The 19,122-nt window shown below is 45.3% G+C and overlaps 1 protein-coding gene across 1 annotated transcript in view; it reads right to left on the reverse strand.

Annotated features, from left to right (window-relative positions):
* Window positions 1-523: 523 nt before the first annotated feature.
* The window catches only part of lrfn5b (leucine rich repeat and fibronectin type III domain containing 5b), a 29,259-nt gene continuing 10,660 nt past the window's right edge, over window positions 524-19,122 (reverse strand). Inside the window, exons 2-6 of the mRNA XM_020470313.2 lie at window positions 8,252-9,168; window positions 7,770-7,944; window positions 7,220-7,559; window positions 4,125-4,425; window positions 524-4,007 (exon numbers count right to left, since the gene is read on the reverse strand). Coding sequence (XP_020325902.2) covers window positions 3,393-4,007; window positions 4,125-4,425; window positions 7,220-7,559; window positions 7,770-7,944; window positions 8,252-9,142 — 2,322 coding nt within the window. The 5' untranslated portion in view covers window positions 9,143-9,168 and the 3' untranslated portion in view covers window positions 524-3,392. The remainder of the gene's footprint in view (window positions 4,008-4,124; window positions 4,426-7,219; window positions 7,560-7,769; window positions 7,945-8,251; window positions 9,169-19,122) is intronic.

The raw sequence follows: 19,122 nt of genomic DNA on the forward strand, positions 1-19,122 counted from the left end.
ACCCCTCTTCACCCCTGCAGACCACCTCTTCACCCCTGCAGACCACCTCTTCACCCCTGCTGACCACCTCCTCAACCCCTCTTCACCCCTGCTGACCACCTCCTCAACCCCTCTTCACCCCTGCAGACCACCTCTTCACCCCTGCAGACCACCTCTTCACCCCTGCTGACCACCTCCTCAACCCCTCTTCACCCCTGCTGACCACCTCCTCAACCCCTCTTCACCCCTGCAGACCACCTCTTCACCCCTGCAGACCACCTCTTCACCCCTGCAGACCACCTCTTCACCCCTGCTGACTTACACAGATGCTCTTTTTTCTGTTTTTTCTGTTTTTTTCTTTCTGGTATCTCCCTCTTTCTTTACCCCACACTCTCTCCCCCTCTCTTTTTCTCAAACCAACCCCCATTTCTCCACCTCTCCCTCTCTCTTCATCCATCTCTCTTTCCCTCTCCCCAGAAATACATATATTATTAACACACACCTCTGGCACCCACTAGAGACTGAGTCGAGGTCCGGGCCTGGCTCCTCCGCTACACATTTTAATCATCCATAATGAGAGAGAAATAATAAATACAAGTGCCTTTCGCTCCAGCCTGGCCTGTTTGGCTGACATACATTACCAGTCAAACGTTTGGACAATCCTACTCATTCCCGGGTTTTTCTTTATTTTGACTATTTTCTACATTGTAGAATAATAGTGAAGACATCAAAACTATGAAATAACACACATGGAATCATGTAGTAACCCCAAAAAGTGTTCAATCAAAATATATTTTATATTTGAGATTCTTCTTAGTTGCCACCCTTTGCCTTGATGACGGCTTTACACATTCTTGGTATTCTCTCAACCAGCTTCACGAGGTAGTCACCTGGAACGCATTTCAATTAACAGGTATGCCTTGTTAAAAGTTAATTTGTGGAATTTATTTCCTTCTTAATGCATTTGAGCCAAACAGTTGTGTGGTGACAAGGTGGGGGGGATATACAGAATATAACCCTATTTGGTAAATAACCAAGTCCATATGATGGCAAGGACAGCTCAAATAAACAAAGAGAAATGACAGTCCATCATTACAATAAGACATGAAGGTCTATAAGTCCAGACAATTTCAAGAACTTTGAACACTTCTTCAAGTGCAGTCGCAAAAACCATCATGTACTGTGATGAAACTGGCTCTCATGAGGACCGCCACAGAAAGGGAAGACCCAGAGTTACCTCTGCTGCAGAAGATAAGTTCATTAGAGTTACCATCAGAAATTGCAGGCCAAATAAATGCTTCACAGAGTTCAAGTTACAGACACATCTCAACATCAACTGTTCAGAGATTGCAATATGTAGCAATATGCCATCCCATCTGCAGCAATACGCCATCCCATCTGGTTTGCGCTTAGTGGCACTATCATTAGTTTTTTTCGACAGGACAATGACCTAACACAACTCTAGGCCGTGTAAGGGCTTTTTGACCAAGAAGGAGAGTGATGTAGTGCTGCATCAGATGACCTGGCCTCCACAATCACCTGACCTCAACCCAATTGAGATGGTTTGGGATGAGTTGGAGAGTTAAAAATGCTTTAAGATTATACCGAACCTTATCTCATTTGTTTTTCAGTCGTGACTCGAGATTAAAGGTTGTTTGTAATGGAAACAACCTGTTTGTTTACATTTTCATTGTCAACAAACATTGAAGTGAAACAAGTTTCTATTTTGGGGTCTGAATTGGCTACAGTTAAACTAAGCTGATGGGGCATTTATAAATTATATTCTTCAAGAATCGATGGGTACATTTCATTAACACAGAAGTCCAAATATTGATGAAGTAACTGCAGAGCGTCCCTTTAAGAAAGCAACAATAGAGCTTGACAGCTTGTAGTCAGTCATTCCTATGAGCAAAATTTATGGAGAAAGAATAAATGCCGAAAATAAGATCTGAGGTTAACACGGGCTTATGAGATCTTATACGTTTTGTTCTATAAGATAATATGTCAGTTAACATGACCTTTATGAATTATGAAGACTTTATGTGCGTTATTTTTGAATTACCAAAATTCACAAAAAGTGATGTTAGTTGATGAAGATTATGGCATAGAACAAAACGTATAAGATCTCCTAAGCCTGTGTGTACCACAGACCTTATTTTCAGCGTTTATCCAAAAACTCTATACATTTTCCCATAGGCTTTGTTCAACGGACCATGGCAGAGTTAGTGTCTACAAATAGTCAACATTGCTCTCTATAGGTACCTGGTAAATTATGTCACAAGCATATATCATAAGATATCATAAGGTTAAAACTACTATTAGATTCCTTTTTCTCATTGGTTTATTTATACTGGTAAACATCAAACAGAAACAACAGTTAAATCAAGAGCCGACTTCTCAGATACTGTTTTTTGGCTTTCGTTTCCTCTTCACCGACAAGTCAATTTACAACGACTCTTAGCCTGACATGACAATGTTTTAATAACTGTAAAAACCATGAAAATGGACCACACATCCTTTATCGCTCTTGTCATCCTGTCTTTGTTTGAACTATCATATCAGCTGTGACAATAATCCTATGAACATAAGTCTTTATGTGTAATTATGTGATAAAATGTATTGATTCAAACAAGAGGGCAGTGTTAAGCTCAATCGATGCCGGGTAACGTGAATGCAGCATTGTGCTGCGTGTCTGGTGCAGCATGATGAAAATATCCAGCTCTGTCACCAGACTAAATGGCACCATATTCCCAATATAGTGCACTACTTTTGACCAGAGTGCACTATAGGGAATAGGGTGCTATGTCACACACAGCCTGAGTACATTCTGTTCTACACTTCTGTCTGGGGTGTTCTGCACATTCGCAATCCCTCCAAATGCCACCGAGTTAATGAAGACATGTCTTCAACCGTCTAGAAAACTGATGACAAGAAATATGTCCATTCATTGTCTACACAGTGATTGTAATCACTTTACGTAACAGGCAATGTTATAACAAGTATAATCGTCCATCCCTTTCTCTCCCTCTCTCTCTATAATGCTAGACTTCCATCTGCATTTAATACCATGTGAACACTTACGGGTGTATCGCATAACATGTTACACAACTTAACAATTTTGTACATGAAGTTGCTTTATACATTTTTTGGTGCCTTCAGTTTTATCCAAAGTCAATATAAAGATGACTTTGAGAAGATATTTGCTTTAAGGTCGATAAACAAATGTTAAACATTTGCCCTTTAAAACCCTGTTTGGCCTCCTTGTCTTCAGAAATACAAGAGGAATCTGTGGGTCTTGCAGACTAAAGACCGCAGTAACAGTCTGAACAAGGTATAAAGTCACTGTCTGCTCCACCACAGGCCACAAATCCAATCCAAGAAAACAAAAACCCTATAAACCTGTAAAATCCTGATCATAGAGTGCTTTCGAGAAGCCACTCGGACCCATACAGCTTGTCTCTGCTTCTATGTATGTTTGCCATTGCACTTTCCAACTGGGGCAGTTCTCCACTCATGGACAGACTGCGTTTGGAGCGCAAACCCCTACCAGGCTTTGGCTGCTGCTGCTGTATCAGGCTGAAGTAGCAGCACTCCTTGTACGAGTCCATGTTCAGAGAGTGCCGCCGGTTCACCCTCACGCCCCCTGCTGGCACTGTCATGTAATGGTGGGAGGACCCTCCAGGGGGGCTTGGCCCTCTAGTGACCTTTGTCCATTTTGTGGAAACGGCGGAAACAACCATTTTAGCTTCCGCTGAGTTATTCCGGTTTGTGTTCTCTAACTCCACATTTGTCTGGCAGTCGGGAATGGATGGCTTGGTGGATGTGGTGGTGGTCAGGACTGGGGGTCGCTGCTGCTTGAACAGCTCAGGGGGAGGAAGGCCCACCCTCAGATACTCCTTATCCACCTTCTCTGGTTTCTCCAGACAGAGAATCTGCTTGGACAGAGACTTGGACATGGACTTGGGGATGCCGCAGCCCTGGAGCTGACCATCACTGCTCAGAGACCGGATCTCACCCATTTCCAAAGCCTTATGAAAGAGACAGATTTTATTGACCCCCAGGGAGAAATGACCTCATCAGCTGTACAATAACAACAGTACAGAGACAGTAGTAACAAAGAAAAGAGCAATACTCAATACTCCTACCTTATCCTCATCGCTTTGGTTACAGACTCGGTACCTCACTATGAGGAAGACGATGAAGGCTAAGACGGACGCCACGATGATCCCTCCGATCATGACCACGATGGTCCCTCCCAGGAACTGGGACTGCATGAAGTGGCAGCGGAGGTACTGGGGATCGGTGGTGAAGCGGACGCACCCCACAACCCGCGTGGCAGTCAGGGAGGTCACCAGGTCGTCGTAGATGGCCAGCACACACAGGTCGTACTGTGTACCGGCAGCCAGGTTGTTCACCAGGATACTCTTACTGCTCGGAGGGATCATTCTGAAAACAGAGAGAGACAGAGTGTGGAATGAAAGAGTTGAGAGCATACTAGGGCAATTGCAGACCAATTATAAATCATATTGCAAGAAGTGTTCAGAGATGAGAGAATGTTATGTCTCGGATTGTAACAGAATCACAATGAAAAGTTGAATTGCTAATGTGTTGTGAAAGGGGTGGAAGATAAAAAGAATACTTCATTGTCCTAGTTGTGGAAATGGAGATTCATCTTTTATTTTTACCCAAGCCCCTGAGACACAAAAACACCCCGTGAGAAGTCGGAAGCATGAAAGATGAACAATTGTATGCACACCCATTTCTCAGAAGAGACAGTCACAATAGGTCCAATGGCTCAGTTGTTGGGCCATGGCGCTGTATGCTTGAAAGACCAGAACTGTGTGTTATTCATTCACAAATGGACCTCATAGACACAACGTATGTAAAGTATGTGTAGACCAGGCCTGTTCAATGTCCGTCCTGGAGGGCCAAAACACTTCTGTTTTTCATCATCTCCTTCTAATAAGGAACTGGTTCAGACCTAGAAAACCAGGTGAGCTCAATTAACGACCAGGTAGAAACAAAAACCAGAATGTTTCAGCCCTCCAGGACTGGAATTTACCAGCCCTGACGTAGACTGTAAGTCACTTTGGATAAAAGTGTGTGTTAAATGGTCATATTGTGTCATGAATATAAGCTTCAAATATGGAGTGAAAGGGTTGCCAGATGAAAGAGCCTTGTGTAGACTGGTTTCTCAGAAGAGGCCTGAAAGATCTTCTAAGGCTTTGTGTAACATGCTGCTGTCTCTTTCATCTCGGCTTTGCCCTACAGCTCAGTGCTGACATTTTGTTTTCATGCTGTTGATGAGGTATTACCATTGGTGTACATGTTGTGTGTACTTTATACACACTGTTACCTAGGTGACTTTGTAAGTCACTGAATAAGAATGTCAGTAAATTAATTACTTTTCACAATTAGAGAAATAGCTAATCATTAATGAGAATGTGCACATTTGACATTCATTTTAAACAACATAATAGTCACTCAACACCAATCAGGAACTACTACAAAAGACCATTGTGCCTGGTTCTTGTTAGTTCTCATTCGGGCCTGGTTCTGAGAGTTGAAATGAGGCATCAATATCAATCATCAAGGACTCCAAAAACAGTCCCTATATACAGCAGCAGTGCGTGGGTAAAATCACTGGGGAAGCCAAGCCAGGAAAATAGCTATATTACAACCTACTGTATGTGTTGTGATAATTGTGTTGTTTTCTCTATAACCTGTTAGTTCATATCCCTTGCCACCGTGATATATAGGTCTAAGGCCTTGACAATAAGAAGACACAGTGGCAGAATAAATTAAACCACATCTTTTTTTCATCACAAAATCGGAGAGCAAACAAACAGTTACATGACCTACAGCAGCATGGTGAAGCAAGTTAATGTTTCCCACATTTTCGGACTACTAAACAACTATTGATTTAGAACCACAGAGAGTTTGCAATGAAACAGGAGCTGCCTCCACTATTCCAGCACCATTTCAACTTCAAGATTTCAACATCATCAAATCACCTATAGACCTTAGACCTATAATTTTGCAGAATCCACATGACCTAAATATGACAATGTATGAATTTACAGTGCATTCGGAAAGTATTCAGACCCTTTGACTTTTTCCACATTTTGTTACGTTACAGCCTTCTTCTAAAAGGGACGACAATACCCCATAATGACAAAGCGAAAAATGTAATTGATTTGACATGATTTGGAAAGGCGCACACCTACCTGTCTATATAAGGTCCCACAGTTGACAGTGTATGGCAAAGCAAAAACCAAGCTATGAGGTTGAAGGAATTGTCTGAAGAGCTCCGAGACAGGATTGTGTCGAGGCACAGATCTGGGGAAGGGTACCAAAAAATGTCTGCAGCATTGAAGGTCCCCAAGAACACAGTGGCCTCCATCATTCTTAAATAGAAGTAGTTAGGAACCACAAAGACTCTTCCTAGAGCTGGCCGCCTGGTAAACTGAGCAATCTGTAGAGCAGGGCCTTGGTCAGGGAGGTGACCAAGAACCCGATGGTCACTCTGACAGAGCTCCAAAGTTCCTCTGTGGAGATGGGAGAACCTTCCAGAAGAACAACCATCTCTGCAGCACTCCACAAATCAGGCCTTTATGGTGGAGTGGCCAGATGGATGCCACTCCTCAGTAAAAGGCACATGACAGCCCGCTTGGAGTTTGCCAAAAGGCACCTGAAGGACTCTCAGACCATGAGAAACAAGATTCTCTGGTCTGATGAAACCAAGATTGAACTCCTTGGCCTGAATGCCAAGCGTCACATCTGGAGGAAACCTGGCACCATCCCTACGACACTATGAGATGCAACAATTCAAGTTTTTTCTGTTAATGTCATTTGGCTCATGATTGGTGTGAAGCCAAATCCAAACTGACTTCCCTTTACACTTTTTTTTGTTGGTGCGCTAGGACCATTCACAGTTGAGTTCACTTAGTTTAGCTGATTGGCTACTATTTTATTTTTTTAATTATCAAAGGAAGTCAAATGTTCGCTGGCTTCATTTGTATTCAATGCTATGGGTGGCAACAATGTCATATTCTTTTAGACCAGACAGCATCAGATAGACGGCCTACACATACTGAGACAGAGGGACGCTGTTTCGCTCGCTCCGATGGTTTCTCCTGTGAGTTACATTCAGCCTCTTGCGAATTGAAGGAAAATTATGAAACACAGAGGGACAGAAGATAAATTAACTTTTTTTCTGCCTATAGAAGCCAAGGCTCACCTGTAAACCAGAGAGTCATCGTAGGTTCCGTTGTATTGGATCTGGAACATTCGGATGCCCGGTATACTTCTTTGGAAGCTGAACCTGACCAGGGCCGAGGTAGACGTGGCCTCAGCGATCACCACCTTCTTCTCCTGGCTCGTCTTTGTGTTTCCCAGTGGAACCACTCCTCCGCCTTCCCCACCACCACCCGTCCTCGTTACCGTGGCGATATCAGAAGAACCTGGATCCTGTTCCTTCTCCACAGTACTGTTGGTGATGTGTGGGAGTTTGGCGATCACCAGGTCAACAGTTTGTTGGGACTCCCCGGCCGGGTTGGAGGCAACACAGATGAAGGAGCCTGATGGAGCGATAGAGAACATTTATTTGCTTTTCTGTTTCCTTTCAAATGAAGGGGGAAGCTAAATGTAACAAGAGAACAGAGTTCAAAAATCATTTTTATTTGGATTAAATGGTCTAAAAAACCGGCCTCAGGGGTTGTTAAAACCCAAAGCATACAAACAGAAACACTCAACATAATCACCATAACAGACATTTCAATGACACGCACCTGAGTCCTTCACAGTGCTGATAAGAATGTCCAGGGTCCCATCACTGTGCACCGCAGCCCGGGAGGAGTTGGACATGAGCCGGCCGTCTGGGGCGATCCAGTGGATGATGGGGTCTGGGTCGCCCCTGGCCTTACAGCGCAGAGCTACACTCTGACCCTCCAATGCTCGCAGCTCCTAGATGGTGTTAGAGTAAACAATATTACTTACTGTGATAATTATTGAGTGATCGCGACAAAAGCAGTTATCATGATTTGCAATAGCACGATAATCAATGTTAGGCAATCATTGCAATAAAAGTGGTTATCTTGGAAAGGGAGGACATGATCAATATTTTATTATTGACCATGTTATAAAACAAAAGGTGTGTTCAGTGACACGCTTGATAATGCATCTTTTGTCAGTTATCATGATACTGTTATCACTGGGTTATCGCGATACTATTTACCAATGATGTGTTGTGACTGTATCATCTCAGCCTTACCTGGGAGTGTCTGGTGATAAGAGGGGGCTCACAGAGGAACTCTTCTTCAGACACGGTCCAGAAGTATCGCCCAGCCAGGTGCTGCGGAGCCGCACATGTCTCCAGATCATCCTCCCTCCTCAGCCTCCTCAGCCACAGCAGCTCACAGTTACACCTCAGTGGGTTCCCCCCAAAACTCAACGCAAATGATGTCGGACCCAAGCTCCCTGATGTGGCCAAGACGCCGGCCCGTTGGAACACTGGGTCTGGCGGAAGCTTCTGGAGCTTGTTGGATGTGACGTCAAGGCGTTTGAGCTTCTGCAGGCCAGAGAAGGTTCCCTCAGGAATGTAGCTAAGCATGTTGTGGTCCAAGCCCAGGGTGTGGAGGCTGGTCATTCTCTGGATGGCCACCCAGGGGGCGCTTTCTAAGTTGTTGTAGGACAGATCTAACTCCTCTAGAGCTGTGAGATCATTGAAGGCCCCGATGTGGATGTGAATCAGCTGATTGTTGTTGAGAATGAGATGTTGGAGCTTGGACATCCCACTGAAGGTGTCGTTGGTGAGCCTCGTCAGACGGTTGCTGTCCAGATGCAAGGCTCTGAGGTTCTCCAGATCTTTAAAGGCGTGAGGCGAGATGGAGCCAATGGTGTTCCGAGACAACGTCATGTCTTGCAGTTTGGTCATGTTGGCGAAGTCCCGTCGTTTGATGCTCGTAACGAAGTTGTCGCCCAGACGCATCTCCACGGTGTGACGGTCGATGTCGGGCGGGACGAAGAGGAGACCCTTCTTGTCGCAGAGGGTTGCTAGGTTGGGGTTAAGCATCTGGCAGACACAGCGTTTTGGGCACACCTGGACCTTGTGGGCTTTTACAGCCATGCCAAGTACCATCAGGTAAACTAACAGGGTCTCCATCAGGCTTTGCAGTTAGGCTAACACACCTGGACAGATAAGAAAGAGAAAGCATTTTAATATCCTACATGTTGAATGGAGATAACCCCAAGACACTGACACTGAAGGTAATTTCCCCCCAAATAGGAGACAAGAGAGAAAGTATTTTAATAACAGGCAATTGGATGAAGTTGCACCAGACTGATCCAAGGTCCTTTTTATCCCCTGACGGGATGGGAGCATACGCCGAAGTAGAGACCGGAGAGAAAATATTGTTTTTGTTTATTTTGATACAGCAACTCTTCCTCTCTTCCTGGATCCTGGGGTCCAATCAAATCACAAAACAAAGCCATCATATACACCCACACAAAAACAATGAAGTAGAAACGAGAGAGAATTTTATATGTTTATTTGGATTTCCATTAGCTGTTACTTTTTCCAGAGCTACTCCAAAGATATTTATAACTAACCCAAGACAGACCAGAGCCTGTGTTTTCCAATGGGAGCAAATTAATCAGAGGGCAGAACAAGCAAGGAGATGGGCAGAGCCAAGCATGAGCTAGTGAGATCCTATTGTCACGTTCCAGCATTTATTTGCATATTTTCATTAGGGAACGCCTACTCTGTGAAGTGCACGTGTGCAGTAACTCAATTCGCTCTTGCACTCCTGAACAACGCAATTTTTAGAAGCTTTGGCAAAGGGTAAAGTCTACAAAGCAGGTTCTGCTTTGTTCGTTATAGATTCTAGTTTTGGAAACAGAAAAAAACTGTCTGGAGATCGAATGTTTCATTGATGAGAAAATTAGCAGAATGTCGGCCAAAATCCATCTTGCGCCATCTTCTCACAATGCCTGCCACTGGGCTTCCTCTCATCACCATATTTGGCAGTGAGTGGAAACGCCAACCGGATGCTTCACATATATACATCTGGTAAAATATCTGGCTTATTGTTCTATCTGTGGCCACTCTTCCTGGGGTTCAGACAAAACAGAACAATCATACAACAGGTGTCACACCCTGATCTGTTTCAACTGTCTTTGTGATTGTCTCCACCACCCACCAGGTGTCGCCCATCTTCCCCATTGTCCCGTGTGTATTTATACCGGTGTTCTCTGTTTGTCTGTTGCCAGTTCAACTTGTTTGTCAAGTCAACCAACGTTTTTGTATCAGCTCCTGCTTTTCCCCAGTCTCTCTTTTCTCGTCCTCCTGGTTTTGACCATTGCCTATCCTGAGCCTGCCCACCTGACCACTCTGCCTGCCCCTGACTCTGAGCCTACCTACCATCCTGTACCTTTACCCCGTCTCTGGATTAACGACCTCTGCCTGACCTGAGCCTGCCTACCATCCTGTACCTTTACCCCGTCTCTGGATTGACGACCTCTGCCTGACCTGAGCCTGCCTGCCATCCTGTACCTTTACCCCGTCTCTGGATTAACGACCTCTGCCTGACCTGAGCCTGCCTGCCATCCTGTACCTTTGCCCCTGTTGCTGTAATAAATATTGTTACTTCGACACGGTCTGCCTCTGGGTCTTACCTTATCCTGATAGTACAAACTGGCCATGACTAACCCAGCAGACCTGGACCAGCTGCACGACGCCATCTCCTCCCAAGGAGCCACCGTCGGGAGGCACGAGAAACTGCTTCATGGCCTTATGGAGGGGGTCGTTTGTTGGCTCAACGCCATGACCGGGCATTGAACAGTTTGCTGGAGCAATTCCACGGGCTGTCTGGGAGGCAGCCTACCACGGTGGTAACCCCACAGCCCCTCAGTAACCCAGCTGCTAGCAACAACATCTCATCAGCCACTCCACCTTCTCGGGAGTCCCGTTTAACCCCCCCGGGAACGCTTCAATGGAGAGTCGAGCACCTGTCTGCGTTTCTAGCTCAGTGTGCCCATATTTTTGAGCTTCAGCCCTCCTCCTTCCCCTCGGATCATTCCAATCATCACACTGATGTCTGGGAGGGGTCTCACGTGGGCTACTGCTGTATGGGAACAGCAGCTGGCCATATGCGTTAGTCTGGAGCGTTTTGTGGGAGAGGTGAAGAAGGTTTTTTACGCCCCGTTCTCCGGGAGAGAAGCTGCCCGGGAGCTAATCCAGCTTCGGCAAGACTCTTGCAGTGTAGCTGACTATGCAGTGGATTTCCACACGTTGGCAGCGGAGACTGGTTAGAACTAGGAAGCACTGTTCGATATGTTACAGCACGGCATCTCGGAGGAGGTTAAGGACGAGCTTGCTGCTCGGGAGTTACCTACGGTTCTCGATTCCCTTATTGCTTTGATCATATGAATCGATGGCCAATTATGGGAACGACGGAGGGAGAGGAAATTCGACTTTGCTCTCATTGTCCAGGGATTCCACCTTGCCTTCAAGTCATCATGGAAGTTCCCGTTGATCCCTTTGCTGAGAGAACTCGAGGCCTCCTGACTTTCCCTGAGAGTTGAAGGAGACGGCTGAATCACCGCTTCCCGAGCCTATGCAACTACGTAGAGCTGGGCTATTGCCAGCGGAACGGCAATACAGGATCAACACAAAGAGTTGTGGCTGGAAGGTGCGGAATTGGCTGGAAGGGGCGGAACACCCATTCATCTTATGGACCGACAACAAAAATCTGGAGTATCTCCTCAACGTCAAACGCCTCAAGTCCAGGCAAGCTAGATGGACCCTGCTGTTCACATGGTTCAACTTCTCCCTCTAATATCGGCCGGGATCCAAGAATGTCAAGCCGGATGCACTGTCTCGCTGTTATAGCTCCACGGCTATTACTCCTGGAGCCTGAGACCATCCTTCCCACCTCGTGTCTGGCGACGACACTCAACTGGGGTATAGGGAAACAGGTCCGGGAGGCACAGCATTCCCAGCCGAACCCCGGCTTTGCGGTCCTGGAGTGGGCTCACTCCTCTAGACTGGCCTGCCACCCGGGGTCCCGACAGACCCTGGCATTTGTGCAACAATGCTTTTGATGGCCCATCATAGTCCCTAATGTCTCCGCATTCGGCGCCGCTTGCACAGTGTGTGCTCAGAACAAGACTCCTCAGCAAGTTCCGGCTTGCATTCTGCAATCTCTGCCTGTTCCTCACCGTTCCTGGTCCCACATATCCCTGGATTTCATCATGGGTCTCCCCCCATTTGAGGGCAACACTGTCATCCTGACTGTGGTCGGCCAGTTTTCCAAGACCACCCACTTCATTCCTCTCCCCAGACTACCCTTGGCCAAGGAGTTCTTGTCCCAGTTCTGGAACACCTTCTCAGCAGCAGGGATCCAGCTTACATGCCCAGCCAAGCCCTAGGTGAGCGCTGTCAATGGCGCAGCCACCAAACTAAAGTCTCTCACAAATCTCCGGTAGAAACCCCAAAAACACTGTACTTGCTTGACTGTGCTGGGCCGTGGCCAGTTGACCACCGATTCTACCTTTTGGGAGTTCATCCATACACAGTCCTGAGATGATGTACCCCAGGATGGAGATCTGAGGAATGGAAAATTCTGACTTTTAGGCCTTCACGAACAAGTGGTGAGATAGGAGTCTTTGAAGAACCTGGGGAACATGTTGGATGTGTTCCACCATGGACCTAGAGAAGATGAGGATGTCATTCAGGTACACAAACATGAACTGATGAAGGAAGTTGCGCAGCACGTCATTAACCAGGGCCTGGAAAATGGCTGGAGCATTTGTAAGTCCAAACAGCATGACAAGGTATTCATAATGTCCATTTGGGGTGTTGAACACTGTCTTCCGCTCGTCTCCCTGTCTGATGCGCACCAGATTGCATGCCTTCTGCAAATCCAATTTTTAGAAGACTGTAGCTCCCTGGAGTCTCTCAAAGGCTGACAAGAGGGTAAAGGTTCTTCATGGTAATGTTATTTAAACCCTAGTAATCAATACATGGACGTAATCCCCCATCCCCCTTTCCAACAAAGAAAAAACCTGCTCCTGCAGGTGAAGTGGACGGCCGAATAACACCAACCGCCAGCGCCTCCTTAAAACCTCTCTAGGGTTCGTGCCGTCCCACCTGGCCAACATCCAGTGAGATTGCAGAGCGCCAAATTCAAATACAGAAATGTTCATTATAAAAATTCAGAAAACAAAACATACTTTACATAGGTTTAAAGATTAACTTCTTGTTAAACCAACCACAGTGTCATATTTATAAAATGCTTTTCGGCAAAAGCATACCTAGCCCAGAACATACCTAGCCCAGAACATAGCCCAGTTGTCAAATTATTACAAACAGTAACCAGCCAAGCAGAAGCGTTACAAAACTCAGAAATAGAGATCAAATTCATCCCTTACCTTTGATGATCTTCATATGGTGGCAATCAGAGGACATTCATTTACTCAATAAATGTTCCTTTTGTTCGATGAAGTCTCTTTATATCCAAAAACCTCCATTTTGTTAGCGTGTTTTCTTCAGTAATCCACAGGCTCAAACGCAGTCAAAACAATCAGACAAAAAAATCCAAATTGTATCCGTAAAGTTCATAGAAACATGTCAAACGATGTTTATATTCAATCCTCAGGTTGTTTTTTAGCCTAAATGATATATAACATTTCAACCGGACAATAATGTCGTCAATATATAAGGTAAACAAGAAATGCACTCTCGGGATTGCGCATGAAAAAGCTCTGTGACACCCTCATTTATAAGAATACAAGCCTGAAATGATTGTTGACATATAGTGGAAGGCATAGGAACTGCAAATGGAGTCCTAAGTCAATGGATACTGTAATGGCATTGAATAGAAAACTACAAAACCAGCAAACAAAAAAACTTCCTGAATGGATTTCGCCTGCTAAATCAGTTCTGTTATACTCACAGACACTATTTTAACAGTTTTGGAAACTGTAGAGTGTTTTCTATCCAAATCTACCAGTTATATGCAAATCATTCCGAATGCTGCCCCCTACCCTAGAGAAGTTAACATAATTGTTCATGACTGCGGTCTCTGGACCTGAGAGAGAACACAGCCCTCGGAGTAGTGGTGCCGGGCAGGAGGTTGATGGCACAATCGTAGAACCTGTGAGGAGGCAGTTCACTGGCCCTTCATTTTCAGAAGACCTGACCCATATCCCAGTAATCCCGAGGTACGCGGTTGGCCGGAAGCAAGGTGCGTAATATGTCGGGAGCTGGAGACTGTATCTGACTCGCCAGTATTCTCCTGTCTACTGACGAGTCAACCCGTTTCCCGTCAGCTCGGGACAGGAGGCACAGAAATGTCCAGACTGTCCACAGTAAAGACAACGTTGCTCGTTAATCCTGTGCCTTCTCTTCAGAGCGGAAAGTCTTGTGCGTCCCAATTGCATTGGCTCCTCTGAAGGATATGAAGGACAACCAGAGCCGAATTGAGAACTCTAACAGGGTACAGGACAAGCAAACTCAGCATAAGGCAGTGGAACAAACAAAAAATCGACTCCCTTAGCGGAACCTGAAATACTGGAAACAACTTGGAACCCCTCCTTCCTCTCATGACGACGTTCCCGAAGCCGGTTGTCAATCCGGCTGGCCAGAACGATAAGCTCCCCCAGAGTGTCAGGGTTGTCCAGGGAAGCCAGTTCATCCTTGAGAACCTCACTGAGTCCGTTCAGAAAGGCTGAGTGAAGGGCCTCTGTATTCCAACCGCTCTCAGTGGCGAGTGTCCGAAAGTCAATGGCGTAATCAGCTATGCTCCTGCTGCCCTGCCAAAGCTGGAGGCCACTGTGTTCTTTTGGTTTGGAGAAATGGTTTGGTACCCTTCCCCGGATCTGTGCCTCGACACAATCCAGTCTCTGAGCTCTATTGACAATTTCTTCGACCTCATGGCTTGGTTTGTGTTTTGACATGCACTGTCAACTGTGGGACCTTATATAGACAGGTGTGCTCCTTTCCAAATCATGTCAAATCAATTGAATTTACCACGGGTGGACTCCAATCAAGCTGTAGAAACATTTCCAGAATGATCAATGGAAACAGGATGGACCTGAGCTCAATTTCGAGATTTTATTATGTAAATCTAAAAATAAAAAATAAATCTGGAATGCATGCCAGCAAAGCCACAACACAACACTAAACAATACATTAATTGCACTATGGCCTACATAAACCTATCCCAACAGCAGAGTCCCAACAGCAGTCCCAACACCACTGCTACATCTGACTATCAGCGGAGCCTTGTCGGGCAGCGAAACAGTTCATTCAGCCTCATTTACTGCCTCTTAAAAAACATAACTGATATGGCTGACTTGCTTTAACAAATGTGATGTCTGCTGACAATTGAGATGTACAAACTATAGCATAAGGGGATGAGAAGCGGATAAGAGACAATCTGTAATTTTGATTAAGACATTAATGAGCGAGCTAGGACGGATGTAGTCAATGTAACTATTTGTTCAGCACTTTTGAAATGTACAGCGACAGAATTCAGAACATGAGCCGTTCTTACAGTGTTCTCCCTGTACACCAAGTCAGAACCATAGGATAAATAAAGGGGAATATAAGCAGACAATGAAACCTCTTACAATATTCAATGATTACATTTCTCAAAAACAGGTTATAGGCTAGATGTGCACCACCAAGTCAGAACAGTAGGCGAAATTAAGAGGTGAAAATAGACCAAATTATTAGGATGAGGCACATGGGCTACTAACAACAGCTTACTACACAACATACCCTTAGTATTACTTTCTTAGCTACCGTATACATATCTCCCTGGCCTATTACATAATTTATGCAGCAGCAGAACAGGCCCAGACGGCATCCCCAGCCGCGCCCTCAGAGCATGCGCAGACCAGCTGGCTGGTGTATTTACGGACATATTCAATCAATCCTTATCCCAGTCTGCTGTTCCCACATGCTTCAAGAGGGCCACCATTGTTCCTGTTCCCAAGAAAGCTAAGGTAACTGAGCTAAACGACTACCGCCCCATAGCACTCACTTCCGTCATCATGAAGTGCTTTGAGAGACTAGTCAAGGACCCTATCACCTCCACCCTACCTGACACCCTAGACCCACTCCAATTTGCTTACTGCCCAAATAGGTCCACAGACGATGCAATCTCAACCACACTGCACACTGCCCTAACCCATCAGAACAAGAGGAATACCTATGTGAGAATGCTGTTCATCGACTACAGCTCAGCATTTAACACCATAGTACCCTCCAAACTCGTCATCAAGCTCAAGACTCTGGGTCTCGACCCCGCCCTGTGCAACTGGGTACTGGACTTCCTGACGGGCCGCCCCCAGGTGGTGAGGGTAGGTAACAACATCTCCACCCCGCTGATACTCAACACTGGGGCCCCACAAGGGTGCGTTATGAACCCTCTCCTGTACTCCCTGTTCACCCACGACTGCGTGGCCACGCATGCCTCCAACTCAATCATCAAGTTTGAGGACGACACAACAGTGGTAGGCTTGATTACCAACAACGACGAGACGGCCTACAGGGAGGAGGTGAGGGCCCTCGGAGTGTGGTGTCAGGAAAATAACCTCACACTCAATGTCAACAAAACTAAGGAGATGATTGTGGACTTCAGGAAACAGCAGAGGGAACACCCCCCTATCCACATCGATGGGACAGTAGTGGAGAGGGTATTAAGTTTTAAGTTCCTTTGGCGTACACATCACAGACAAACTGAATTGGTCCACCCACACAGACAGCATCGTGAAGAAGGGGCAACAGCGCCTCTTCAACCTCAGGAGGCTGAAGAAATTTGGCTTGTCACCAAAAGCACTCACAAACTTCTACAGATGCACAATCGAGAGCATCCTGTCGGGCTGTATCACCGCCTGGTACGGCAACTGCTCTGCCCACAACCGTAAGGCTCTCCAGAGGGTATTGAGGTCTGCACAACGCATCACCGGGGGCAAACTACCTGCCCTCCAGGACACCTACACCACCCGATGTCACAGGAAGGCCATAAAGATCATCAAGGACAACAACCACCCGAGCCACTGCCTGTTCACCCCACTATCATCCAGAAGGTGAGGTCAGTACAGGTGCATCAAAGCTGGGACCGAGAGACTGAAAAACAGCTTCTATCTCAAGGCCATCAGACTGTTAAACAGCCACCACTAACATTGAGAGGCGGCTGCCAACACACTGACTCAACTCCAGCCACTTTAGTAATGGGAATTGATGGCAATTGATGTAAAATATATCACTAGCCACTTTAAACAATGCTACTTAATATAATGTTTACATACCCTACATTATTCATCTCATATGTATACGTATATACTGTACTCTATATCATCTACTGCATCTTTATGTAATACATGTATCACTAGCCACATTAAACTATGCCACTTTGTTTACATACTCATCTCATATGTATATACTGTACTCAATACCATCTACTGCATCTTGCCTATGCCGCTCTGTACCATCACTCATTCATATATCTTTATGTACATATTCTTTATCCCTTTACACTTGTGTGTATAACGTAGTAGTTTTGGAATTGTTAGTTAGATTACTCGTTGGTTATTACTGCATTGTCGGAACTAGAAGCACAAGCATTTCGCTACACTCGCATTAGCATCTGCTAACCATGTGTATGTGACAAATACATTTGATTTGATTTGAGCATACAAGACATTTTTGGACTCACCTTGTTGTGCTGTGCTCACTTGAACAAGAAGGTGGTGTGGTGGTCCTTCGTAGGCAAATTTGGTCATCAAACACAGCAATATAATTTTAGGGAGAGCAGAGCACACACTGTCTCCCTGATCTGACATTCCAATGAACACCGCTGCTATGACTACAATACATCAAATTCCCTTAGAGAACAGGTTTATGACCCTGTTTTATAGATATTTTTACCACTACTGAGTACAACAGTTACAGAAATGTGTTGACTCCCTGTCCTGTGTTGACTGCTCTGGTGGCTGGTGCTGGTGAAAGGGGATTAGGAGCCCTAGCAGAGAGGTCCAAAGTAAAGTCAATAACAAAAGGACTATGGTGTAATTGTTAAATGGACAAGTTATGACTCCTTAAGCATGGCAAATGATCCTGACCCAAAGTGGTTGTGTTTATATAAGGGTTTGCGTGTGTGTGTGTTTGTGTATGTGATAGAGATATAGTGAGTTAGTATGCGTGTCTGAGTGTGTGTTTATGTGTGTGTGTGTGCCAACCAGCCTTCTGCTGTGCATGGCACGGCCTCTGGATGTGCAATGAGGCGGGGCGGACCTGCTACTTTCCGACTCAAATGGCACTGGAGACGTGATATTGATTCACCCCATAGAGATGAGGCTTTTTTCACCTGTGAAAACTTGCCAAACATGAAGAGAATGGTTACGACAGTAAACCCTGCTAAATTCGTTTTGTAAGGAAAAAGGGACAACCCCATTCCCGAGACATGGGGAGCAGCAGGAAATCCATGTCGGAGCCTGTCTACCTAATTTTGCCTTTAAAACTTCTTAGGGATAATCCCTTTTTTCAATTTTCAACTTGCCTAACTAATTGCCTGTAACTCAGACCCTGAAGCAAGGATATGCATATTCTTGGTACCATTTGAAAGGAAACACTATAACACAATAGATCTGGTAGAAGAAAATACAAAGAAAAACACAACCGTTTTTTTCTACCACCCTCTTTTAAATGCAAGAGAAAGGTCCCAGTTCTAGCCATCACTCTGGTTGTAATTATGATGGTGTCCACAAGATGGCAGCAGTGTATGTGCAGCCGGATAACTTGAACCATGAGCGAACAACATAACATTTAGTGTGAAGTCACACAGGTACATTTGGGCAAATCGTAAAGGAGACATTGGCATTCATATGACATTTTTCGGCAAGAATATCGTCAAATCTGTATACTTGGACTTTGATTGAGCTTTTCCAGTATTAGTAGCCCTATTATAAGTTCAACATTTGCAATACAACCAGTTTTCATAACTTCATAAGTGAATATTCTTATCATTTTTGTCCAAAAGGAAAAGGCATGCTGTTGCAAAAGGTTAGCACCTACATTTTGCGACAGACATGGATATTCCCATAGAGCCCAGCTCATTGGCTATCTAGCTAGCT

This window comes from Oncorhynchus kisutch, linkage group LG21, assembly GCF_002021735.2.
Source record: "Oncorhynchus kisutch isolate 150728-3 linkage group LG21, Okis_V2, whole genome shotgun sequence".
Lineage (NCBI taxonomy): Eukaryota > Metazoa > Chordata > Actinopteri > Salmoniformes > Salmonidae > Oncorhynchus > Oncorhynchus kisutch.